At 55.6% G+C, this 26855-nt stretch overlaps 1 protein-coding gene across 3 annotated transcripts; it reads left to right on the forward strand.

Annotated features, from left to right (window-relative positions):
* The first annotated feature begins 5043 nt into the window (after positions 1-5043).
* LOC100662104 (twinfilin-2) lies at positions 5044-26832 on the forward strand. 3 transcript variants are annotated; one of them, XM_003410065.4, is made up of 9 exons: positions 5044-5178; positions 8911-8988; positions 11289-11467; positions 11910-12005; positions 12182-12286; positions 12416-12541; positions 13275-13425; positions 13545-13666; positions 18856-22083. In XM_003410065.4, the coding sequence occupies exons 1-9, from the start codon at positions 5154-5156 to the stop codon at positions 21943-21945; spliced, it is 3972 nt and encodes a 1323-aa protein (XP_003410113.2). In that variant the 5' UTR covers positions 5044-5153; the 3' UTR covers positions 21946-22083. The 3 variants fall into 3 exon arrangements, with proteins under 3 accessions (XP_003410113.2, XP_064130508.1, XP_064130507.1); XM_064274438.1 differs by lacking the exon at positions 18856-22083 and adding an exon at positions 14043-14629 and having other exon boundaries at positions 5048-5178; XM_064274437.1 differs by lacking the exons at positions 5044-5178; positions 8911-8988; positions 11289-11467; ... (3 more) ...; positions 13275-13425; positions 13545-13666 and adding an exon at positions 14209-17988 and having other exon boundaries at positions 18856-26832.
* The last annotated feature ends 23 nt before the right edge of the window (positions 26833-26855 follow it).

The following is a 26855-nucleotide window of genomic DNA, read 5'->3' on the forward strand; positions in this document are numbered from 1 at the left end:
GAGTGGTGTTTTGAAGTCTCCTACTATTATTGTGGAACTGTCAATTTCTCTTTTCAGTGCTGTTAGAGCTTGTTTTATGTATTCTGGAGCCCTGTCATTGGGTGCATTATTATGGTTATGTCTTCATGATGGGTTATCCTTTTACTCACTATGTAGTGCCCTCCTTTGTCTTTTATGGTGGATTTAGTTTTAAAGTCTATTTTATCTGAGATTAGTATTGTCACACCTGCTCTTTTTTGGTAGCTGTTTGCACGATATATTTTTTTCCATCCTTTGATTTTTAATACATTTTCGTTTTTTTTCTAAGGTGTGTCTCTTGTAGACAGCATATTGATGGATCTTGTTTTTTTAATCCATTCTGTCACTCTTAGTCTCTTTATGGGTGTATTTAGGCCATTTATACTCAGTGTAATTATTGATAGGTGCGAGTTTATTGCTGTCATTTTGTAGTGCTTTTTTTGTGGTGCTGACATTTTCTTTGTTCCTTTTACTCTCCTGTGCTGAATTCCTTTTGTTTGTGGATCTTTTTTTTCATCTCTTTTGTTTTTGTAGATTTTGTTTTTACTGAGATTTCATATTTTTCTTCTTTATTTTAATAAGTATGCTTGTTAACTTTCTTTGTGGTTACCTTGAAATTTACCCTGATCTTCCTAGGTTTGAACCAGTCTTTTATTGGTATCACCTTGCCTTCCTCTTCATTAGAAAGTTCTATACCTACACTGTTTATTCCCTCTTTTATTGTTCTGACATTGTTGTCATTTAGAGATTAACCTCTCTGGCTCCCTGTTGTAAATCTTTTAGTTTCGTATTGTCCTTGAAAGTTCATTTCCTAGGTTGGCATCTGGGTGGTACGATCTTGCATCCTAGATTCAGGCTGTGGTATGATGTTGTTTGTTCTCAAACCAAAGGACTCCCTTTAGTGATTTTTGTAAGTTTGGTTTGGTTTTTACATATTCCCTTAATTTCTGTTTATCTAGAAATGTCCTAATTTCACCATCATATTTGAACAAGCATTTTGTAGGGTATATTATTCTTGGTCAGCAATTTTTTTCTTTTGAGGTTTTAAATATGTCATCCCATTACCTTCTTGTCTGCATTGTTTCTCCTGAGTAATTAGAGCTTAGTCTTATTGTTTCCCCTCTGCATGTGACTTTTTGTTTTTCTCAAGCTGCCCTCAGGATTCTTTCTTTGTCTTTAGTTTTAGGGAGTGTGATTATGATATGCCCTGGTGATTTTCTTTTGGAGTCTATCCTATATGGGATTTGTTGAGTTTCTTGGATGGTCAGCTTTTCATCTTTTATGATATTAGGGATGTTTTCTGTTAGCAATTCTTCAGTGATGCTCTCTGTGTTTTCCATTTTCTCCCCCTGTTCTGGAACTTCGATCACGTGCAAATTTTTGCTTTTGATTGTATCCCACATACAACCACTTTGGAAATCCGTCTGGCAGTATGAATCAAAGTTAAACATACACCTACCATATAACCCAGAAATGCCAGTTCTAGATTATATATTCAAGAGAAATGAGTATATGTGTTTGCCAAAAGACATGTACAAGAATGTCCATAATATGGACAAACACTGGGAACAGTCAAATACCCATCAAGGGCAGAACATATGAGCAAATTGTGGTATATTCATACTATATAATAATAAGAAAACATGAAGTACTAATAAATATATCAACATGGATGGGTCCCAAAAATATTGTTGAGCAAAATAAATCAAACACAAAAGAAGCACGTACTGTACAATTCCATTTATATGAAATTCAAGGACAGGAAAATTAATCCATGATGACAGACGTCAGAATAGTGTTTAGCTTGGGGTAAAGGGAGGTATTAACTATACATGGGTATGGGGGAACCTTCTGGGTGAAGCAAACGTTCCATATCTTGATCTGGAAGGTGTGTATATGGATGAAAATTAAACTGTACATGTAGGAAGCATCATTGTTTTCCCTTGATTAAAAAAACCTACTGTACACTCAAAACATTCTGAAATATCTAAAATCCTAAACCTGAGAAATGCAATTTTAGAACTCTCTTTCCACTTTTGAAAAGAAGTTTGAATTTCAAGAGTTTCTCATGATTCTTCTCTAGAATTTTTATAGATTATATATTTCTACCAATCATCCAATGAATGGGCTCTATGTGGCTTAAAAATTCTCATGACGTGGAATTTGATTTACATGCCATGTACCAACTACAAAAGAAGATATTTTGCTGATAGCTAATTCCCCCAAACTTTCCCGAGAATTGAAATTTCAAGATCTGTCTCAATTTTGGCCTTTTTTTTCCAATAAACTTGGGCAATAGACAGTTAAAAAACAAACCTTATGGAGCACAATTCTACTCTGACACACATGGAGTCACCATGAGTTGGCATTGATTCGACGGCAATGGCAACTGGTTTGTTACATATAAATAAATACATACATATATATTATATATATAATCTTTTTCTTTTTTTGTGCAAATATCATTCTCCACGCTGTAGTCTCCATCTGAAATTTTCATTTAAGATACTTCCACCTTTTCTTTTTTTAATCGTTTCTTCTAGTACTTTTATAGTTTACTTTTTTTTACACTTCAGTCTTTGATTCACCTGGAAAAATAAAGTTTATTTTAATAATCTCAGTGGCTGACTTCTTTGTGTTGTAAAATGTCAGGAAGAAAGGGGCAGCCAATCTATTCCTGGACACTGTGTGCAACCCTGGACTCCTGTGAGAAGGATCTGTATACAGACAGATGTCAATCTTTCCACCTGAAACCAGATCTCAGTCAGAGACGAAGTCTGTTTTGGCACCTGCTGGCCCTTGAGTTCCTCACCTGAGTCCCAGGCTCTGAAGATGAGGACTGGGTTCAAACTCTAGTATTCCAGAAGCTTCCTTTCTCTGGGTTATCTTACCCCAAGAGGAAGTCACCTCATTAAATCCTCAGCACTGACGTATGCGGCTTTCTCATTCTTTGGTGTTCCAACTTTTTGAGTTAAGGAAACAGGTTCTGGGGCATACTCACTATTTGGTGATCTTGATCAGGTCACTTCACCTCTCCAAACCTGTTTATCTGTACGATGGAGAAAATAACACCTACCTTGCAAGGCCATGATGATTAAATAAATGTGCCCAGTGTGTAGTAAGTGTGCAACACACACTCTAATGGCTCATCCACACGTTTGCTTATTTAGAAATTTTTTTAATTCAACAAAAGTATTTATTAAAATTCTACATTTACTCAGATATTTCAGCAAATACTGGTTGTGCGCCGTTGAGTCTATTTTGACTCATAGTGATCCCATGTGACAGAGCAGAACTGCTCCATAAGGTTTTCTTGGCTGTAATCTTTATGGAAGCATATGGCCAGGTCTTTCTCCCATGGAACCACTGGATGGGAATTGGCAAATATTGATCACCTACCAATGTTGGGCACTACTGTAGGTGGTGGGGATACAGTGGGGACAAAAACTTATGGTGGAGGAAAGGCAGTAAATATATGTGTCAATATGAACAAAGGGGATGAACAGGGAGAGGGTCAGGCAGGGAGCAGCATGGGTTGGTGGATGCTGTCAGGATAGACCTCGAAGTTAAGGTAGTACTATCAGTGATCCTGCCTGTCACAGTGCCTCCATTGATGGGCATTTTACAGGGGAAATAACCTTATTGTTTTTCATTCATCTGTCATCTTGGCTAATTCCAATGTCCACGAGATCAAGGCTCTTATGCTTCCGTTGAATTGGCAACTGTTCCTGTGGAGGTGGCCAGGTCTGAGAGCCGGTGTAACCAGTGGCTGTGTTGCTAGCCACATCTGGGCTGTAGTAGGACTCGTAGTAGGGAGGTCTTGCCTATGAGCTGTTCTCCAAAGGCAGGCTATGGGGCCACACTGAGTTTACAGTTTCCACTGTGAGCACTGAGGTGACTGTGGTGAACGGACTAGGTAGGCCCTGTCCCCAGGGTGCACTCCAGAAGAACAAGAAAACATCTCAAGTCTGTATGTGCTGGCTCTCAGACAAGAAACCCAGGGTCTAGGGGCAGAGAGAAGGCTTCAGTGCCCAGCCAGGGGAGAGCAGTGTGGCACTGAGCAGGGAGCACACGCTGAAGCCATGTATCAGGCAGGCGAGCCCCACACTGCAGTCATCATCTCTCAGATACCCTAGCTCAAAAAGGTGCCCCCCCTTTCCAATCTTCCCAAGTCCCGGGACAGGCTCTGATTGGACCAGCTGGGGTCATGTGTTCACCCCTGAATCAATCACAGTGGGCAGGAAGGCACAATATGTTGGTAGCAGCAGACGAGGGCTGATGCCAGCGAAAGCAAGGATGCTGGGCATGGAAACAGAAGTTCACTAGGAGTTGTGAAGTTCCTCAGATTTACCAAGCTCTAGCCCTCCTTCACTCCTGGGTTTCTGCGTATTGAGATTCCTTCTTCTCAGAAAACTTTTCCCTTCACTCTGCCGGTCCTCCATTCTCTTCTCAAGGTCTCTGCTCCAATTTCGCCTCTCCTAGCTGCCCTCGGCGCTGATCATTTCCTCGCTGCCTTGCAGAAAGTGAATCAGGCTCCCACCATGAGGGCAGTGCCCGCCGACCACGACCGCCCTGAGGTGCCAGCGCCCCGAGGGAGGCGCTCAGGGAACGTCCCAGGGGGAGGGATGACAAACACAAGCGGGCCCTGCCATGCTCAGACCCCGGCCCCAGCACAAACGAGGGTACGCGCCGATCCGTGCCCACCCGCAAACCCACCTAGCCTCGGGCGCGCGCACGTACGACCCGCCCGGCCGCAGATCACCGGATGAAGGTGCACAGGAACACGCGCGTGCGTCCACGCACGCCCGGCCACGCAAGCCCTTTCCCCGCCACAAACAGACGCACGCGCAGGCGCGCGCACACACGTCGACCCATTCCCAGCCCTAAACTCGCCCGGCCCCTGGCGCACAGTCGGGCGCACGCGCAGCCCTAGGCCCCCGCTCCCCTTTCCCGGTCTCGCCCTTCGGGGGCGGGGCGCCGCTAGGGGCGGGTCCTGCGGCACCGCCCGGGAAGCTGCGCGAGGCTTGGCGGACGCCGCCACATCCTCCTCCTCCTCTTCCCGGTCCAAGCGAGCAGCGCGGGGCCAGGGCCGAGCCGAGGGCTCCGAGGGCGCGGGCAGAGCGGGGCGCGGAGCCATGGCGCACCAGACGGGAATCCATGGTGAGGGGGATGGCGGGAGGGGAAGGGCCGGGGGGCGGTCTCCGTTCGCGGCTGCGCCCCCTCCCCGACTCTCGGCCGCTCCCTCCTCCCGGGCAATGGCCCCGGGGAGCTTCCTGTTTTTTGCAGCCGAGGGTCGCCTGTGGTGGACACATCTCAGGGGGAGGGGTATGGACTTGCTGTGCACAGCTGGGAGGGGGTACATGTATCTACACAGCTGAGGAGGGAGTATCTGTGTGCCCACCTGGATGTGTGTGTGTGTGTGTCCATCCGAGTCCAGGTGTGCATATTTGTTCATTTCTGGGGGTGGCTGTAACGAATGTGCGCATCTGGAGGCGTGAACACTTCCGTGCACATCCCTTGTGTGTTCAGTCCTGTGGGCGCACACTGGCTGTGGCTGTGCGTGTGCGTATCCAGGCCCATTCATGCACACCCACTACTGGGGTTTGGATGGGCGCTGTGTAGGTGGCATGGGATCGTCTTTAGACATCATTGTTTTTGTCTGTGAGTGTCTGTGCGTGTGTGCACAATTTTGGGCACATCTCAGTGGGCATTTGTCACCATGTACTGGGTGCATGTACCAGATGTCTGTGTATGACTTTGTATGGGCTTGTGTATGTGTGTAAGGAGGGGCCCTCACCTCGGCTCCTCCCAGGACCCTCACACCCTCCCGAAGGCTGGGATGGGGAGAGCCTCCTGTCTGACCTTGACCTCTGACTTCCCTCCCCTTTTCCACTCTGATCTCCTGAGCTGGCCCCAGTCAGAGGTGGGAGGTTCCAGCGCCAGCCTGGAGGCAGGGAAGAGGGTTCAGATTTGGGGTTTGTGGGGAGGGTCCTGGCCCTAGAGAATCCAGGCCAGTCTCCCTTTCCCCCAGGAATCCTCTCTAGCCCAGAGCATCACCGCTCCCTCCTAGAGGTCCAGGGGTGCTTCTCAGACAGGCTGGGAGAGAAGCAGTGGCCAGGAGCCAAGTGCCCTGACCCTACCTGGGCCTCATTGTTCCCACCTGTCCCTGGCATGAGTGGGCCGCCTGGCCTGTGGGGAAGGCCCAGGCCACTTGCCCAAACAGGCTCTGTGGTTTGGCCATTAGCCACTCCTACCACCACACTAGGATCTGCCACTATCGACCCAGCTGACCACCTGGATCCTGGCTTGCGGTTGTGGCCACTTGGTGGCTGGACTGCCCCGGGAGGGCTTCCCCGGCCCCATCCCCTCCCCAGCAGGACCAGAGAATGCAGGAGCCTGGGTTAGTGACTGACCCCCAGCAGGTGGGCCAGCCTCTTTCCTGAGGAGCTAGAGGGGCAGGAGGGAGTGGCCACAGGCCCCTTCCTTCCCCTTTGTCTGGTCGCTGTGCTGCTTCTAGCTGGGAGGGAAGGAAGAGCTCTCTGTAGGCTGACAGGTCCTGTGGCCAGGGCCCTGCAGGTCTGCCCAGGGGATCACTGGGGCTGGGTCCCCAGACCTCCTTCTGCCTGTGAGCAGCTACTCCGTTCCATTTCTGGCCTGGGGAGGTGGCATGAGAGATCACCCTGAACACCCAGGTGCCAGCCCTGTCCTGCCATAGGTGTGAATCAGCTGACCTCAGAGCACGGGCCGGGGGAGGGACCAGTAACTTGAGGCTTATGGGGTGAGAAGGGTGAAGTAGCCTGGGGGTGGGGTACATGAATCTTTGATGCCAGAGGCTCAGGTGTCCCAGGCTTGGCCTCTGGATTATTGATGTGGTGGGGGAGGCACACTTGAGGTGGGGAGGGAGTGGGGATGTCTCCTTCTGCTCTTCCTCTGCTGTGGTGTCAGTTTGCCCTGGTAACAGTAGGAGGGGCGGGCCAGCCTCTCCCCTGGGGGGTGCATATTGCTTCCCCTCCCAGAAGTTCTGAGCAGATGGAGGGACGCCTCAGCCCAGCCTGCCTGCCATCAGTGTAGTAATTAAGTTTGTTATGTTGTCGTTAGGTGCAGTCGCGTCAGTTCCAGCTCTTAGCGATCTTTTGTGGGGGGAAAAAATTTTTTTTTATTCTTTCTTTTGTACAACAGAACAAAAAACCGTCCGGTCCTGCACCACCCTCACAGTCCTTACTATGCTTGAGCCCATTGTTGGCGCCACTGTGCCAATCCGTCTTGTTGCGGGTCTTCCTCTTTTTTGCTGACCCTCTACTTTACCAAGCATGATATCCTTCTCCAGGGACAGACCCCACCTGATAACATGTCTAAAGTTTGTGAGACAGTCTCCTCATCCTCATTTCTAAGGAGCGCTCTGGCTGTACTTCGTCCAGGACAGATGTGTTCATTTCTTCTGGTGGTAATAAAGTTTAATCATTGTTAATCATTATTGCTAGTGGTCCTGTCACACTTTCTCCCATTTACTCCTCACCACAGCCCCGTGGAGTTTGGGGGTGTCATCCCCATATTACAGATGAGATGGAGGCTCAGAAGTCAGGGGCTGTAAAGCTAAGGCAGAGATGGAGCCCCAGAGGCCAGGGGTTTGCCACTGGGTGCTGCGTCCACCTGCGAATAGCTCTGTACCACGCGGCTCTGAGCTCCATGGACCTGCTGCGCTCAGGCAGGCCCCTGCCCACTTAGCCACCTTGGATGGAGCTGAACAGCCTCAAGTCTCAGGCTCCTCAGGGTCACCCTGCAAGGCGGGGGGCACCTGAGGACATGACCAGGGCTTGTTTTCCTAAAGGTTCCCCCTCCCCTGAGCTGCCCAGATCAGGCCCTATAAATATTTTCTGACAGCCCTCCAGCTGTGCTCCTACCGGAGTTGTGACCCCTGGGCAACCTCAAGGTCACCTGTCCTGTCCCTGCTCACCAGGGCCTTGTTCACTGGCTGTCACTTCCCAGCTCTGTGGCCCACGAATGAAGACAGTCTGTTTTGGAAGCTACTCCTCCTCCAGGAAGCCCTCCATACTGCTTCGGGGCTGGGAGACTTGTTGCCCTTTCCCAGGTGCTGGGGGGTGAGGGTGGCTCCCCAGGTCCTCTCTGAGTCAGACAGCCTGGCTGGCAGCTGGGTCTGGCATGTGCACATGTACATATGTGTATGCTGATATGTTCTCTTGCCTGCACACAAGTTGTAGCTGAGCTCTGCATTTGCCTTTATGTGTCTTAGCAATCTGGGGACTATGTGTGTGTGATGGCATGTCTAAATGTGTGTCCGTGTGTGTTTGGCCAGCTGAGTGTGTTCATGTGTGAGTGTTTGCATGCATTTGTGCTCTGTCACAGAATGTGTTTCTGTGCACACGAGTGTTCACACGTGCAGGGTAGAGTATGTACACATTGGCACATGCAATGTATGCGTGTGTTTTAATGGACATACTTGTGTCAGGGCACATTGAGGGCATTTGTCCAGGTGTCCCTGTGCCTGTGGATATGGCCTGGGAGTGTCCCAGGCCAGCCCAGTGGTGGGCCTTCCTGGAGGGAGGGGAAAAGTGGGGTGATTCACCCTGGGCTGGCCCAGCCTGTCCCAGAACTTGCCACATCCTCAGGTGGGCTGGCCTGTCCCCACTCACCCTGTCACTGAAGCTGTCCCAGCCAGCAGGCCACCCGCCTGCCGCCTCTGCTGGCTAAATTTGGGAGTTGTGGTCATCAGCTGTCTCAGGTTCCCAGTCACATGGGGGGCCAGCCGCTGTATTTAACCCAGGCTCCCAGCTCGGCCACCAGACCCCGGAGGACAGAGCCACTTTACACGCAGCCCCGTCCACCCTGCCCACTCTCCCTGCTCAGCCCCCACCATGTTTCTTGTTCTCGTAGCCACTGAGGAGCTGAAGGAATTCTTTGCGAAAGCCCGGGCCGGCTCTATCCGGCTCATCAAAGTTATCATTGAAGACGGTGAGTGCCCCCCCCCGCCCCCGCCCATGGGCTAAGGCACGGGCTGAGGGCTGGACTTAGTTGCTTCTGGTGGGGAGGGGCCTCAGCCTCTGGCCCCCTCAGGATCTCAGTTTCTTTATCTGGGAATAAGGGGTTGAGGTCACTCGCAAAGGACCTCACAGGAGCATGTGGAGGTGGGCATGATTGTTACCCCCGTGGTACAGGGCAGGAACCTGGAGCAGGGGGAGCCCTGTCCGGGGGTCCTGCCCAACCTCCCCAGACACAGGTGGTGAGAGGGGCCTTGTCGGGACATTGGGCGGGGCTGTCCAGGGGGCAGGGAATAAGTGAGGGCAGGCAGCAAGCACAACCAGGTTGGCCCGCCCTGTGTGGCTAGTGCCCCCCATCTCCCTGTTTGTGGCCTACAGGCTTAGCCTGGCTCAGCTGCCAGCCTGGGGGGAACCAAAGAAGCACCAGGGGTGCTGCCCTTGGGGAGCACCCTGCCAGCAGGGAGAAGGGACTTGTGTCCAGCTGACTCCAAGAGCAGGACAGAGGTATTCTGGGCTTGGCTGAGCCTTGGCCCAGACCCTGGGGGCTGCACAGGAGGAGGTGCAGGGACGGGGGGCTTGAACTGAGTCCCAAAGTGGGGAAAGTTTGAGGAGGCAGAGAGACTGAGGTGGGAGTTTGGGGGAAGAGGGCTCCTTCCCTTCTTTCCATGCTGAGGGGCTGCCCCAGGAGGTGAGGGATACAGACAACTCTGACACTGGGAGTGGGCTGGTTCCCCCACGGGTCCTTCCAGCCCTGCTATGGCAGGCCTTTTCGGGGGCTCCCCGAGTGGGCTTGGTGCCCAGCTGACTTTTCACACACTGAGTTGGCTCAGAGTAGACTCCACCCAGGCCCAGGATTCACCCCAGGCCTTAAAGCCAAAGCCGTCCTGGGCTTTGTCCAGGGACCCCAAATTCAGATGCCGCAGAGGCTGGGCAGGGCTCGTTGTGGCAGGCCATGAGTGAAGGCCTCCATGATGGTGAGCCACGACCCCCACCTTAACCAGGTGGGTTCCCCTTTATTGACCCCAGTCTTCACCTCTTCCTGTCGCCCCCCCCCCCCGCCCCCGCCACAAGACGAACCTGCAGATTTTAAGCAGACAGTATCTCTAGGTGGGATAACCTGGGAGTGGTAGACAAGAGGGTCCAGGCCCCGCCAGTGGGTGGCCACTGTCCACGTCCAGCTGTTGTGGCCACAAGAGTGTGGCCCCATGTAGCCAGAGCTCCTGGATTTTCTAGAGAAGCGGTGAATTCCACTTCTTAAAGTAAAATTTCCTAGCTTGAAAACTTTGGCAACAGATTAAACAATGTTACAAACTCAGGCTGTGACTACTGGTTTTTAGCCCTGATCTGATCTGATCTGAGCTCTGGGGAGGATAGGCAAGGAGGCTGAGGCCCGCAGAGAGATGACTGGGCTGCTGGGCCTTGTGTGTTGAGGGTCCTGGGGCTAGTGGCTCAGGTGCCATGCACCTCTGGCCAGGCAATGATTTGCCCCTTGCCCAGTTTCCCTTCCAGCCTGGGCCGTGCACTCTGGGCTGGTGTTTGGTGCCCTGCAGGCATGGCTGATAGGCCCAGTGTGTGTCCAGCTCAGCCAGGCCCTGGCTCCTACATCCGACTCAGCCGCTCGCACACCACCCAGGGAGGTGGTAGGCCTCTTGGCCCCAAGTATTGGGAGATTGACTGTTTTTGCTCTGTCACTATTTGGGGAGGGGACTACAGCTGGCAGAGTGGCAGCAGGATTCCTGTTTATAAAGTGTCTGGTGGGAGCCCCAGCCCCCTCTGTAAGCCCCTGTGGCCTGAGGCTGTGACACCACCTCCCTCAGCACGTTTGTTTCGAAAGTGGTGGTGGGCTGGGGGCCTGCTGGGCTCCTGGGCTGAGGGAGGAGGGAAGCAGAAGGGGACACGGGGGCTGGGTGCTGAGCAGCTGAGCTGCCGGGTGGGGTCTGAGTGAGCAGCTGGGTGTGTGAGTGTCCGTGAGGGGGCCGCAGTGGCTGTCAGCCACGGCCGTGTCTTCACGGGATTGTGTGTGTTGGGTGGACTGTGGGTATATTCTCATGACTACATCTGTGCGTGTACATGTGTGTATGCTGGGGGTGTGTATTGAGCCGCCTCTAGCTGGCAGCTTTGTGCCCTCATTCATTCATTCACTCACTGGTTCTGCTTCAGGGACATGGGGGATCCGGGGAAGGTGAGGTAGAGTGGCCAGCAGGTCAGGAGGCTGCAGCCAGAGGTGGAGGTGGGAGATGGCCACTCCTCGGCTCACCCGGCCTCTGCCCCTAGAGCAGCTCGTGCTGGGTGCCTCGAGGGAGCTGGTGGGTGGCTGGGACCAGGACTACGACAGGGCCGTTCTGCCACTGTTGGATGACCAGCAGCCCTGCTACCTGCTCTACCGCCTTGACTCGCAGAACGCCCAGGGCTTCGAGTGGGTCTTCCTCGCCTGGTCGCCTGACAGTTCCCCTGTGAGTCTGAGGGACCTCTGCCTATCTCCAACCTCAGGGCTGGAAGGGATGGGTCCAAGGGGGGAGAGAAGGCCCTACCCTGGGGGTCCTAAGGGGACCCCCCCTCCACCAAATCTGAGACCCTGCCCTGGGAAGCTTGAGGGGGGAAACGGTCAGGTTGTGCCCCAGAGAGTCAGAGGTTAAGGCCCTGTGCTTGGAGCTTGGGGTCTCCTAGAGCCCTCCCAGCCATCAGCCTGGCCCCTGGGAGGTGGAAGTGTTTCCCTGAGCAGGTGCTCCCCCTGCTGGCCAGAGCTGTCCCTGCTGCATCCTTGCTTCCATGCTGTGCCCTCTGCTGGGTGTGTGGCCACAATGAACAGGCCAGGTCCCCACCGAGAGGCTCTTGCCTCCTCCTGGCAGAGGCAGCCCTGCCCCAAGGGGTCTCACAGCTTGCCCCTCTCTTCAGGTCCGGCTGAAGATGCTGTATGCGGCCACACGGGCCACAGTGAAGAAGGAGTTTGGGGGCGGCCACATCAAGGATGAGCTCTTTGGGACTGTGAAGGTAGCTCTCATCCCCTCCCCCCCACCATCCCTCCACCAGCATCCTGGGCGGGGACCAGCCCCACCAGGTGTTATCACAGCCCAGTGCCAGGCTTGGGGGCGGGATAGGGGCATCCAGGAGCTGCAAGCCGGGATCTTCCCAGAGGTACCTATTTATGCCTCTCCACTCTCTGGCAGGACGATCTCTCCTTTGCTGGGTACCAGAAGCACCTGTCATCCTGTGCAGCACCTGCCCCGCTGACCTTGGCAGAGAGAGAGCTCCAGCAGATCCGTATAAACGAGGTGGGTTGGGTGCACTGAGCAGGGTAGCAGGAGTTCTAGTCAGAGGCCCTTGAGGCCTCTGCTCCCCTGGTGGGCCACACCTTGGTTCTGGCAGGTGGGGGCCTTGCTCACCCTTCTCATCCTCCCCAGGTGAAGACAGAGATCAGTGTGGAGAGCAAGCACCAGACCCTGCAGGGCCTGGCCTTCCCCCTACAGCCTGAGGCCCAGCGGGCGCTACAGCAGCTCAAGCAGAAGATGATCAACTACATCCAGCTGGTGGGCATCCAGTCCCTGCCCTGGCACACATGCAGGCACACTGTGCCCACCCCTGTTCCCACGCACACGCATGTGCATGTGTGCAGGCAGTTCCCAGCTTGGACCCTGCAGTTTGGTCTTGTACTCGTGGGAGCACACGGTCCACCCGCTGGGTCCCTGCCTGTCCCCATTTTGGGTCCCTCTCCATGAATAGGTGGAATGCACTCTGTCCCCTGCTGACACACGGGCCCATCAGTGAACACACTGCCCCCATTCCACCTGTCCACCCGGCATGAACACTCCCCCTGGGTTCACACTGACCCCTCATCCCCGAGTCCCTCTCTTCCCCCAGACTCCCTCTGCAGCCCCCTTGGCCACCCCCTCCCCCAGGCAGGGCCCCTGTGCCCCACTGATTCACGTCCAGCCTCCTAATGGGGCAGCCCCCTTCAAGCAGAATGACTCCTCCCTTCCCAGGTGAGGCCCCTCTAGTGCCCTGCCCACTCCCTTGGTGGGACCTCCTCCTGCAGCAGAGCCTCCATAGGGGCAGAGTTGGGGCTGGGCCCAGGAGTGCTCTCTTCAGAGGGACCCCCACAGAGTGACAGCTGCTGGGAGAAGAGCCCTGGAAGGTGGACACACGCAGGTCCACTTTGGGTGCTGCCTGCCAGCCAAGCCCCCCTTGGGGGCTCCTGTTTGGTGGCTTGGGCCTGGGCCACCACCCACCAGGTGCCCTGACATCTCCCCTGGCCCTTGGCAGAAGCTGGACCTGGAGCGGGAGACCATCGAGCTGGTGCACACAGAGCCTACAGATGTGGCCCAGCTGCCCTCAAGGGTGCCCCGAGACGTTGCCCGCTACCACTTCTTCCTCTACAAGCACACCCATGAGGGCGACCCCCTCGAGTCTGTGGGTAAGTGGCTGCGGCAGGTCCCCCAAGCCTGACTGGGCAGGAATGGCGCTGCCTACAGCTGGGTGGACTGCTACTGGGGGTATCACCTGCCTAGTCTTACCTCCACGCCCCTCCCGTAGTGTTCATCTACTCAATGCCAGGCTACAAGTGCAGCATCAAGGAGCGCATGCTCTATTCCAGCTGCAAGAGCCGCCTCCTGGACTCCGTGGAGCAGGACTTCCAGCTGGAGATCTCCAAGAAGGTGGGCCCATTCCCCAGGGCCCACCTCCCAGGGCTCCTCACCCCACCGTCCACATGGGGCACTGGGAGTCCTGCGGTGACGGTGGAGCAGGGGTCAGGGTTGCCCTGTTGGATGGGTGGGGAAACCGAGGCTTGAGGGGTGGCATGCATTGCCCAAGGTGGCCGAGCTGATAGAGTGGCGTGAACAAGCCCCAGGTACCCATTACCTCCCCTTCCCCTGGGTCTGGAGGGCAGGTAGGGGGTGCCCCAGGCATGCAGGGCAGCAGGCCCCAGGGTCTGTGTTCCTGGGGATGGGTTTCCAGGTGGGGATCTGGGAGGAGACCCCTGGGCTGAGGTACGAGATATTGAGTGGGTGACTGTGGCTCTACCTGATGCAGATGGAGATTGGTGATGGGGCGGAGCTGACAGCCGAGTTCCTGTACGACGAGGTACACCCCAAGCAGCATGCCTTCAAGCAGGCCTTTGCCAAGCCCAAGGGTCCAGGGGGCAAGCGGGGTCACAAGCGCCTCATCCGTGGCCCCGGCGAGAACGGCGATGACAGCTAGGAGCCTGGACCTGAGCCAGGCCGGCATGTGGACTGGGGGGCCGCCTACCACACCACTCCCTGCCATCTCTCCTCCTTCAGCCTGGGCTCCCGGGGAGGCTTGCTTCCCTTGGGGCGGGGGTGCTGGTGGCTGAACACCCCCTGCAGCTTCCAAGGGCCACTGGGCTGGCATTTTGTGACCCTCCCCCATTGTCCATGCCTCTCATCCATGTGCCCAGGAGTCTGGGGATCTTGCCTGGCTACTCGGGAGGGCTAGGTGGGGGCCTAGCATGGCCCTGGCCACCAGGGGGAACTGAGACTAAGGTTCCAGAAGCCTCTAGCCACAAGGGGTGGGGTCCACTGGGGCTGGGGCAGGGGGTCACTGCAGGACGGAATGGGTGAATGCTGTATTTTCTAAAGAATAAAATATTTTTAAATCAACACCTGAGCTTGCCCCTGAAGGACCACCTCTGGGCACTGGGACGGGGAGGCCCCGTGCATATACCTGCCCTGTCTCAATATAAGGGAACCGTCAGCTTGGTAGGTAGAGGCCCAGTCCTCCTTTCCATGGGCGTAGGGCGGTCTATGTCCATGTGTGAGCAAGGTTGCAGCCTTATGTGGGCCTCTGTTGACAGGAACCTGGCCCAGGAGGTAGGCACCCCGGGGGGAGGCACGCCCGGGAGATAGGCACACCTTCACTGGAATGGGAAGGATGTGGATGTATTAGTTCCTGTGGCTGCAGTAACAAATTACCACAAAGTCCATGCCTCAAAACAACCCAAGTTTATTATCATGTGGTTCTGGAGCCAGAAGTCTGAAATGAGTCTTAGGAGCTAAAATGAAGGTGTTGGCAGGGTTGGTTCTTTCTGGAGGTCAGAAGGTTCCTTCTGGAGAGAATCCATTTCCTTGCCTTTTCTAGCTTCTAGAGGTTGCCTGCATTCCTTGGCTTGTGGCCCCTACCTGTCTCCAAGGCCAGAGCCTAGCATCCCTGACTTGACTTCCCTCTGCTTCCATCGATACATGTCCTGCAGACAAATCTCCCTCTTAAAGGACACTTGTGATGACATTTAAGGCCAACCCAGTTAATCCAGGATAATCTCCCATCTCAAGACCCTTATTGTATCTGCAAAGTCCCTTTTACCATGTAAAGTAGCATCTTCCCAGGTTCTGGGGATGAGGCTGTGGCTAGCTCTGGAATATTACTCAGCCAGCCAGTCTGGGGAGGGGCTTGGTCTAGGTTTCCCGGCTCAATGGGGCCTAGGCTGTGCTGGGTGTTTATCTGGAAACGCTCGTGTCTGCGCACATGTATGCAGGCTTTCCTGCCTGTCAGTTCATTGGCCCTCTCTTGGGTACCTGTTTGTCCCCAAGGGAAGCAGGGGAAGGGGGCCGCTGTGTCCCTGTTCTTAACCACAGACTTTGAGAAAGTCTCCCTCAGGCCTGGGGTTCGGCAGGTGCCAGAGCCTCAGTCTGTACCTCTGATAAATGGGTAGAAGTCTCCACATCCCAGGGTAGGGAGGGACAGGGACGTGAAGGATTCAGCTGTTGGATGGGGACTCCCGTTCTGCCTGGGAGGGTGGCTTGGGTGGAAACTGGGCAGTGTTCCATCGCTGAGGTCTTTTTCAGCCCCTGCTTAAGCCCCTAGAATTGTAGGGAGGAAAGCTGGCACCCCAGCCAGGACCTAGAGAAGATCTGTCTTTGCCCATTTCAAACATTGGTCCCCAGCTATTACACCGAGGCTGCTGAGCCAACTGGGGCCTGTGAGCCCGCTAGATGCCTGGCCCCTTGGAGCCTGCCTACCGTGGCACCCACCCAGAGGTAGGCGTGGCAGTTGTCCAGCCCTGCCTCCTCCAAGCAGAGACCCCATTTGCTTGTTTGTTCATTCATGCATTAATTCCATCACTCAGATACCCTCTCTGTGCCTGCCCAGAGTTGAGTGCTGGGGACCTATTCACTCTGCAAATCTTAAGCACTTACCATGCACCAGGCATGGTGCTGGGCCCTGGGGGTGCACAAAAAAGGCCCCCACCCTCTAGAAGCCAACATTCCAGCAGGGGAATAAGACAAGATGCAATGAGCCATGAAAAATCAGTGATGTATGTTAGAAGGTGAAATTGCTCAGAAGGAGAAAGAGCAGGTAAAAGGGGTTCGGGAGTGCTGGGTCCAGGAGGGTTTATGAGGGTCAGGGAGCCTCACTGAGGTGGAGAAGTGTGAGCAGAACTCAGAGGAGGTGAAGGAGGGCCCATATGAGTATCTGGAAGAAGAGCTTCCAGGCAGAGACAGCCACGTGTTCAAAGGCCCTGAGATGGGTGTGTTCAAGCAACTGAGGAGGCCATGGTGGTTGCAGATAGGTCAGGGAGGCAGGGTGGGCTGGAGCAGACCCTGTAGAGCCTTGGTGGCCATTATGGGGTGTGGACTGCGGCTGTGACTCTGGAGAGGGTCACGAGGGTCTGAGCAGAGGAAGGGTGTGACCTGACTTAGGTTTTAATGGGTCCCTCCAGGGCCCAAAAGAGAACAAGTTGTGGGGCGTGAGAGCAGCAGCTGAGCAACCAGTGAGAAGGCTGTGCTGGTCCAGGTGAGAGGTGACGGCGGCTCAAGCCAGGCTGTGGACATGGAAGTGGTGCACAGTAGGCAGATTTGGGCAGATTCTGAAGGTGGCACCAGCACGACTTGTTGAGGGTTCCCAGGTTGCCCTGGGGCTTTGGGCCTGAGCCATCAGAGTTACAGTCACCTGGCAGAGGGGATCAGCCAGAGGGTCCCAGTAGACCAGCGGTGGACCTGCCCCCAATGGAGCCCTGCCCTGGGGATGGGGTTGTGCTCTGAGGGGGACCTGGGGATGTCGGACATAGAGAAGAGGGTTCTGTTCTCAGAGGAGGTGCCGTGTGGCCAGGCTGCAGTGAAGGCAGGTGCAGCCTGATGGGGGGCTTGGAACCTGCTGACGCTGCCTGCCCTGGTGTGCCCCACAAGCTCCACAGGGACAGGAGCAGGAAGGTGCCAGTACCCCTGTTGTGAAAGGACCAGCTGTGGGGCAGAGGTTGAAGGGGTTGAGGGGGCTGAGGCTGAGGGTGAAAAATTCCTATTACAACTGGGGAGGGGCTCCGACTTGGGTGTCAGAGTGCCCAGCCCAGAAAAATGGAACAATTTCAGGTTTCACTGACTTTGGACTAGGTGGCGTAGTGGTTAGGTGCTATGGCTGTTAACCAAGAGGTCAGCAGTTTGAACCCACCAGGTGCTCCTTGGAAACTCTATGGGGCCGTTCTACTCTGTCCTATAGGGTTACTATGAGTTGGAATCAACTTGACGGCAACGGGTTTTGTTTTTTGGCTCTGGGCCTCTTTCCCCTAGATCCCCCAGAAGACAGGTGTTAAGGCCCCGATGGGTTGCTGCGGGTTCTTAGGAGGGGCATGGGCGACGGCTGTTTGTGGGGCGAGTGGAAAGAGGAAGGGATAAAATGGTGTCTGCCATCTGGGTATGCAAATGGCGTCTGACTCATCTCACCCCCGCCCCCTACCCTTGCCACAGGAGGGGTGGGCCCATGGGGAGCCTGTTCCTCCTCTGGCAAAGCGCTTCTTGGGGGACTCCCTCCACCTGTTCCATCCCCACTTTGCTGGAAAGCAGAACACTGATTTTCCTGGCTCTCTGGCTGGGGTTCCAGGATTGAGGTAGAGGTAGGAGGAAGGGGCTGGGGTGAAATCTCACTTCTTTTTTTTTCCTCTGTGTCTCTGCTGCTGGCAGAAGGGACCCTGAGATCAAAGCGCAGTCTGCCAGCCAGCCCTCTGGAGAAGTCCCAGCTGCCCACCATGGTAGGAGAACAGCCCTGAACCCTAAGAAGGGATCAACTTGGCCAGGGAGGGAGGGCGGTGGGCTTGGGGGCCGCAGGCAACAGTGAAAGGGGCTATCACCTACATAGCCCTGGGGACACCCGCAGAACCCTGGAGAGATTAGAGCCGAAGCCCTTCTCTGAGCAGTGAGACCCAAACCCATTGTGCGCATGGGGAGACTGAGGCCCAGGGCTGCAGTCAGGTGGAGCTGGGGCTACCAGCCAAAGTCCTGATGCCCAGGGCTGGGCTCTGACTGCCACTTTGCTGCCCACCCCTCCCTCCAATCTGTTCTGACTTGTAGCATGGGCTGGGGACAAACTGGTGTAGCCAGGGGTACTGGGCAGGGTAGCCATCAGGGGCTTGGCAGGGGACCCTCACTCTTGGCTGGACCCTGGCCAAGGGGAGACAGAGGGGCTGGGAGTGACTGGCAGAGGGCATAGGGTTTTTTTTCAGGGCGGTGAGAGGGAAGGGGCCAGGTGCCACCTTGTTCAGGAGAACAGAAAAATGGCCCCTGATCAGAGGAAGGGAAAGTTGGGGAAAGGCCCAGTGGGTCCGCTGTCTAGCTGGTGTTGGGTTATGAATGAAAACTTTAAATCATGAGGCTGAATTCCAGGTCCGAGTTCTGAGTCAAAGGCTGGGTCTGAGACCTGAGTTCAGGTTCGCAGAGATTCCGAAGCCAAGTTCTCCCATGAGCTTCAGGGAGTGGGATGGGGGCTGGCAGAGGCGGAGGAGCCTCCCTGAGGTGGGCTTGGAGAGGAAAGATTGGGGCCTGTGCTTGGAGGATCCCTGGGAAGTGGAGTGGGTGGGGGTGGAGCTGGGACTGCACACTTACACAGCCCCCCACCGCAGGGCCCCTGCTGCCATGCCCTGCACCCGCTGTCTCTCCTGGCGCAGGCCTCAGCGCTGATCATGGTGCTGGCCCTGGGTACCCTGCCTGCCTTTCTGCCGTGTGAGCTGCAGCCCCATGGCGTGGTGAACTGCAAGTGGCTGTTCCTGAAGTCAGTGCCCCACTTCCCTGCATCAGCGCCCCGTGGCAACGTCACCAGCCTGTTACTGCGCTCCAACCGCATCCACCACCTCCATGCCTCTGACTTTGCCCACTTTCCCAGCCTGCGGCATCTCGACCTCAAGTGGAACTGCCCGCCAGCCCCCCTCAGCCCCATGAACTATCCCTGCCACATGACTATCGAGTGGGGCACCTTCCTGGCCATACCCACCCTGGAAGAGCTGAACCTGGGCTACAACAGCATCACCACTGTGCCCGCCCTGCCCAGCTCCCTCGTGTCACTGTCCCTGAGCCACACCAACATCCTGGAGCTCGATTCCACCACCTTCACTGGCCTACACGCCCTGCGCTTCCTGTACATGGATGGCAACTGCTACTACAAGAATCCGTGCACGTGGGCCCTGAGGGTGGCCCCGGGCGCCCTCCTCGGCCTGAGCAACCTCACCCACCTGTCACTCAAGTACAACAACCTCACAGCCGTGCCCCGCAGCCTGCCCCCCAGTCTGGAGTCCCTGCTATTGTCTTACAACCACATTGTCAGCCTGGCACCTGGGGACCTGGCCAACCTGACTGCCCTACGTGTGCTGGACCTAGGCGGGAACTGCCGCCGCTGTGACCACGCTCGTAACCCCTGCAGGGAGTGCCCACGTGGCTTCCCACGGCTGCACCCCGATACCTTTAGCCACTTGAGCCACCTCAAAGGCCTGGTGCTGAAGGACAGTTCTCTCTACAGCCTGAACCGTGATTGGTTCCGTGGGCTGAGCAACCTCACCGTGCTAGACCTGAGCGAGAACTTCCTCTACAACTGCATCACCAAAACCGTGGCCTTCGAGAGCCTGACACAGCTGCGCAAGCTCAACCTGTCCTTCAACTACCACAAGAAGGTGTCCTTTGCCCACCTGCGCCTGGCACCCTCCTTCAGGTACCTGACCTCCCTGGAGGAGCTGGACATGCATGGTATCTTCTTCCGCTCGCTCAGCAAGTCCACGCTGCAGTCGCTGACCCGCCTGCCCACACTCAAGAGTCTGCATCTGCAGATGAACTTCATCAACCAGGCCCAGCTGGACATCTTCGGGGGCTTCCTTAGCCTGAAGTATGTGGACCTGTCAGACAACCGCATCAGCGGAGCTGCGAAGCTGGCGGCCAGCACCAGGGAGGTAGGTGGTGGGCAGAAGGTCCAGCTGCGGTCTGGGGACCTCGATCCAGCCCCACTGGACACCCCTGGCTCTGAGGACTTCATGCCAAGCTGCCAGAGCCTCAACTTTACCTTGGACCTGTCCCGGAACAACCTGGTGACGATCCAGCCTGAGATGTTTGCCCAGCTTTCACGCCTCCAGTGCCTGCGTCTGAGCCACAACAGCATAGCACAGGCAGTCAATGGCTCGCAGTTCATGCCACTGATCAGCCTGCGGGTACTGGACCTGTCCTATAACAAGCTGGACCTGTACCATGGGCGCTCATTCACGGAACTGCCGCAACTGGAGGCCCTGGACCTCAGCTACAACAGCCAGCCCTTCAGCATGCAGGGCATAGGCCACAACCTCAGCTTTCTGGCCAACCTGCATGCCCTGCGCTACCTCAGCCTGGCGCACAACAACATCGATGGCCGGGTGTCCCAGAAGCTCTGCAGCAGCTCGCTGCAGGCCCTGGACTTCAGCGGCAACGTCCTGGGGCGCATGTGGGCTGAAGGAGACCTCTATTCCCACTTCTTCCAAGGCCTGCAAGGTCTGGTGAGGCTGGACCTGTCCCAGAATCACCTGCATACGCTCCTGCCCCCTACCCTAGACAACCTCCCCAAGAGCTTGCAGCTGCTGCGACTCCGTGGCAATCACTTGGCCTTCTTCAACTGGAGCAACCTGGCCCTCCTGCCCAAACTAGAAGTGCTGGACCTGGCAGGAAACCAGCTGAAGACCCTGACCAACGGCAGCCTGCCTTCTGACACGAGGCTCCGGCGGCTGGACCTCAGCAGCAACAGCATCAACATGGTGGCGTCCAGCTTCTTTGCCCAGGCCAAGAGGCTACAGGAGCTCAACCTCAGTTCCAACGCCCTCAAGACGGTGGACTCCTCTTGGTTTGGGTCCAGGGCAGGTGCCCTGAAGGTGCTGGATGTGAGCGCCAACCCCCTGCACTGCTCCTGCGGGGCGGTCTTTGTGGACTTCCTGCTGGAGGTGCAGGCTGCTGTGCCCAGTCTGCCCAGCCGTGTGAGGTGTGGCAGCCCGAGCCAGCTGCAGGGCCTCAGCATCTTTGCTCAGGACCTGCGCCTCTGCCTGGATGAGGCCCTCTCCTGGGACTGCTTTGGCCTCTCAATGATGGTGGTGACCCTGGGCCTGGCTGTGCCCCTGTTGCACCACCTCTGCGGCTGGGACCTCTGGTACTGTTTCCACCTGTGCCTGGCCTGGCTTCCACGGCGGGGGCGGCGGCAGGCTGCAGATGCGCTGCCCTATGACGCCTTCGTGGTCTTTGACAAGGCACAGGGTGCAGTGGCCGACTGGGTGTACAACGAACTTCGGGTGCAGCTGGAGGAGCGTCGCGGGCGCAGAGCGCTGCGCCTTTGTCTAGAGGAGCGAGACTGGCTGCCGGGCAAGACACTCTTTGAGAACCTGTGGGCCTCGGTCTACAGCAGCCGCAAGACGCTGTTTGTGCTAGCCCGCACTGACCGTGTCAGTGGCCTCTTGCGGGCCAGCTTCCTGCTGGCCCAACAGCGCCTGCTGGAGGACCGCAAGGACGTGGTGGTGCTGGTGATCCTGTGCCCCAATGCCCACCGGTCCCACTATGTGCGGCTGCGCCAGCGCCTCTGCAGCCAGAGCGTCCTCCTCTGGCCCCACCAGCCCAGTGGCCAGGGCAGGTTTTGGGCCCAGCTGGGCACGGCCCTGACCAGGGACAACCGCCACTTCTATAATAGGAACTTCTGCCAGGGACCTACAGCTGAATAGCCCTGAGTATTTGGGCTGGTGACCCCCGGCACACCCCCGCCTCCACGCCCCGCCTTCCTCTCTGCCCGGGTTGCCCTCACCTGCCTCACTACAGCTCCACTGTCCTGCCTCTCCCAGCCCAGCACACCTGGCATATTGCAGGCACTCAATAAATGCTACTGGAATGCCAGACAGCTAATTCTCAGCTCACTGGAGGGGCAGGGGGAGGAAAAGAGGGGAGAATTGAGGTGGTTTGGGCGGGGCTGCGGGGAGCGGGCTGCCAAGGGCAGGTTTGTTCACAGGGATCTTTTCAGGAGAGTCTCATGATGATCCCTGGAATGTGGTCTTGCTCTTTCCCAGAAAGCAGGGGTGGGTCTCCTGCACCTTCCAGCTTCTCCCCGCATACCTTGGCCCAAGCCTCTGCTGTGTATTGGTCTCAGGTATCTGCCTCTCTCACTCACTGGACTGAGAAGACCTTGAATGCAGAGAACCTGGAGGCCTGGTTCACTTCTGCGCCCCAGCAAGGCCTTGAGAGGCAGCAACCCTGGGAAACATTCATTCCCAGGTTGGTGATTAGGTCATCAGTGGTGATCGCGACCTCTGGTAGTCATGACTATGCTGGGCCAAGGAGGCTGCCCCAGGTCAGAGGGAGGAGGGTTATGGGTGATCCCCAGCAGCAGGGTACTGAGAGCCACAGAAGGTTCTAGGGTGAGCTTCCAATCTGCTCCTTTCTGTTTCCACCTGGAGGGGGCTGGTTGTCTCTATTATCAAAAGGATGCCTTCGTACCACCTGGCTACAAAGGCGGAGACCCGCCTTCCCTATCCCTATCTCTCAGAGCTGACTATACTTAGGTGGAAGATGCAGTGAATCCGACTAGGATGGAGTGTGTGTCTGTTTCTATTTTTGGTACCCAGTATAGATTTTGAGCCTGAGGACCGATGTTTGGAGACAGCCTGTCCAGGGTCTACAGTGAACAAGGTATGCGGAGTTGTGGGTGGGGTCAGGCTCAGAGCCCTCTAGAGGCCTTGTCCTGGGTCCACACCATCACTACCTGCCTGTACCTGCCCTCTGAGGACAGGGGAGACACATGCAGCCTGACGGTTGGGGCTGGGACCTGGGTGTCAGGAAAGCTGAGCCCAGTTTGGCTGTCCCAAGCCAGTTCAGGGCCAGCTTGGCTGCTTGGGGCCTGTGGGGGAGCTGGCTACAGGCATGGCTGATTTTGCAGCCTGAGTGTGGGCAGGCCTGGAGGTGGCAGTTGTGGCCGGCCTCCAGGCACACTGGGAGGGAAGTAGAGGCCGCTAGAGGCCGCCATTCTCTTTCTGACTTGGGTAAGCTGGAAGGAAGGTGTCTGGCCCTCTGATTGACTGATCCATGGATCAGAAGCCCAGTGTGAGCTGTGGCCTGCCCTGAGAGGGCAGATCCAGCTCCTAAGGGAGCAGATTGGAAGCGTGGCATGGCCTCACGTACTTCCCTCGCCTGTGCCGGGGGAGAAAATCACAGGGCCTGAAGAAACACAGCAGCCACCCTTTCCCCAGGCTGGAGTCTCTGCAGAGGCTCTGCTGGCAGGCTCTGACTCTTCTGGCCGGATCCAGGAACAGGAGCAGGAAGCAGGGCCCGTCCAAAGCACCCTGCTTTGCACGTAGGAAGCACAATTTGCCTGTGTCTTAGAACAGCGAGTCTGGCCTCTGGTAAAACCTGCTCAGCCACCCACTGATCCACTTATGCTCACAGTCCTGGGTCTTTGGGGGCTGGGATTCAGACCTGGGCATTTGGAAATGGAGCTGGGGCGCTGTGGTAGGAGGACTGCTGGGCTCAGCTTGGATGAGGCTGGGGGTCCAGGGTACTTGGTCCACAAGCAGGGCAACGTTCTGTTGCTGTCTACACGAGCGGAAGGGGCAGGGCTCCCCTATTCCAGGGCCTGCAGGAGGTGGCAGGAGCTGGGCGCAGGTGGGACAGAGTGGGAGTGGCTTCCACTGCACTGGGATCGGGAAGGGTGCTCATGGGGGGCTCCAGCCTTCTCCACCACCCAGCCAGCCATCCTTGACCATTAAACACTGTTCATTGGCTCTGCAAGGCCGGGAAAGAGATAGGACTCACATCAAATTACCTGGGGCTGCTCCCAGTTCTGCCATTTAGGTTATCTTGGGTAGGTGGCCTTCCCTTTGGGAGCCTCAGTTTGCTCATCTGTAAATGGGGATGGCTAGAGCTACTCTAGGAAACCCTGGTGGCGTAGCGGTCAAGAGCTATGGCTGCTAACAAAAAGGTCTGCAGTCCAAATCCACCAGGAGCTCCTTGGAAACCATGTGGGGCAGTTCTACTCTGTCCTGTAGAGTTGCTATGAATCAGAATCGACTCGACTGCAATGGGTTTGTTTTCTTTTTTCAGAGCTACTCTGCTAGCTGTTAAGAAGATTGCTGGTAAAGGCTGGCAGTCCTAGCAGGGTCTCGGCTGTCACTCTTAGGTAAGGGGACTTGTGCTTAGGACCCCCAGCTGATGGGCTTTGATGTTTTATCTCTCCCACCAGATCTTCTCAGGTCAGGGAGCCTTACCCAGAGCCCGACATGGTTGAATTAGAGGCTTTTAAAGCTGGAGAGAGCAGCTCCCTTTGGGAGCACCCCTGGAATCCCAGGGATGACAGTCTGCAGACCCTGCGTTGCCCTCCTGTGTTCTCTGTTCCTCGGGGGCAGTGGGCACCAGACAGGCAGAAGCTGGGACACAAAGGTCAGGAAACCTAACAGGAAGAGTTTCTTAAACGCAAAGAAATTCTATCCACTGAGATTTTAAATATCACTCACCGTTTTCCCTCTAGGACACTATATTTAAAACCCCAGGCCTCTAAACATCCTTGAAAACTTCCATGAGATCTTCGAGTTGTTTATTCGAGTCAAGCTTCTCATTCGTAAGCAGTCCACAAGTCTGATCTCTTTCCTGGCACTCCTTCTATCCTTTGTTCTCATAGCCCCAGCAGCCCCAGCAGCAGCGAGGGAAACTGCACTTAAAGACCTGTGGACCCAGCTGTCACTTGAGTCCTCTGAAGAGGAAAAGTGGTCTTCCTAAGTGTTCAGAACGTTGTCCATGCTCAGAGAAAAAGTCACATTTGAAGGAAAGGAGGCGGACAGAGTTCCAGACTGGGAATGTGAGGGACGATGGAAAGCCCCAAAGGTGCATAACAGAGCTGGAAAAGCTGAGTGGGGCTTGTTTCCTGAGCAGAAAGGGACCATGGTGGTTCAGCGGTGACGTAACTTCCCTTGTGCCTGGCAGCCTGCCCGGATATGTGGTTTTATCTGGTGGGACCATGACTCAGCTGAGCTCTGCCTAGGCTGGTCCTGATAAGGGGTGTGGGTGCCCAGGAAACCCGGCCCACCCCAGCATCCCGGGAAGGTGTGCCTGTGTCTCTCCCAGGGAAGGAGGAGGCACTGCTGCCTTCTAGAGCTCTAAGGAGAGGCAAACGTCGAGCCTCCTGTCGTCCGCTGCATTTCTCCAGTTCACCCATTCTTCCTAGTGAAGCAGACGTGGCTGCTGTTGTTGGTCCCCACATTTAGCCAGCCCTCATTTGTCGAACACCTGCTGTGTCAGGCACTGTACTGGGCATTGAGGATGCAGAAGAGAGGAGAAAGGGAAGTATCGGCCCTTGTGAAGACTACATTAAGACAAACAGTAAGGGCAGCATGGAAGGAGGTCAAGTGATGCTGAGAGTGTGGGAGGGGCTGTCTTAGCTGGAGCACTCAGGGGTCTCCTTGGGGACCTTTGTCCTGAATGAAGAGGGGCAGTTACACCATGAACCAGGGTCAAAAAATCCAAGCAGGTAAACAATGGCCAACACCAAGGCCTGGAGCCTGAAAGAGTACGGAATTTTTGAGGCCCAGAAGTGAGGCCCAGTGTATGCAGCAGTGGGACGCAACAAGGGTGGGACAGGAGATAAGGCGGAGAGGGCTTTGTCAGTCTGTGTGCGGAATCTGGAACCCAATCTGAGTGCAACGGAAGGACCCACGTTTGTGGCTGGAGAGAGACATAACCTGATGTTTTTTAAAAGGTTCCCCAGGCTGCTGGGTGGGGAGGCGGGGGCAGATACCACACACAACAGTGGGATGGCCAGGGTGGTAGCAGTGGAGTGACGAGAAGTAGCCTGACCAGAGCTGAACTTAAAGCTCTAATAGCCTAGATGACAGACAGAGCTGACTTCCAAATGAGAGGCCTGAATAACTGGGGAAAGAGCAGACAGGGGAGGGCAGGCAGCCTCAGGGCTGAAAGGCTAAGTGGAGGACTAAGTAGAGCAAGGAGAGAGCGGAGATGGGGCAGTGGCTGGAAGGGGGCTTAGACCGAGGGCGGGCTTTTTTTTTGAATGAGTAACAAAGCTTGCTGAAAGCCGATGGGAAGGAGCCAACAGAGGGGGCAAAACTGAAGGCAGAGAAGAAGAGATGGTTGCAGGAACGTGGAAGAAGGGCTGAGACCCAGAAGAGAAGAGGGAGTAGGTGAGCAGCGCAAACACCTCCATTTTCACTGGAGGGGATGAGATTACAGGCACAAGAGGCAGATGGGCTGAGGGCTCCGTGGTGACAGAAGCAGTGGTTCCGACTTTCATACAGAAATACGAAGTCAAAGCAGTAGCTGAGATGGGAAGTGGGGAGGGAACCAGCTGCAATAGGATTGTGGGCAGTGAAAGCTGTCCATCTGAGAGCTGGGGTGAGAAACGCAAAGACAAAACTGGCTGCCATGGTGGTGTCACTTCTTTCAGAGTCGTCCAGCTGCCTGGGTGCAGCTGGGTCAGCCACTGGGTGCAGCAGGCAAGAAGAGGTAGTTGGGGCAAGCAGAACGGGAGGCTGTACCACCCCAGAAGGTCTGAAGCCATTACCAGAACACCAGTATATTTTGAGATGTTTTACATATGCACACAACACAGAGCAAATTAAAGGGATGAAGAAAAATTATT

Source organism: Loxodonta africana, chromosome 22 (genome assembly GCF_030014295.1).
Source record: "Loxodonta africana isolate mLoxAfr1 chromosome 22, mLoxAfr1.hap2, whole genome shotgun sequence".
Classification (NCBI taxonomy): domain Eukaryota; kingdom Metazoa; phylum Chordata; class Mammalia; order Proboscidea; family Elephantidae; genus Loxodonta; species Loxodonta africana.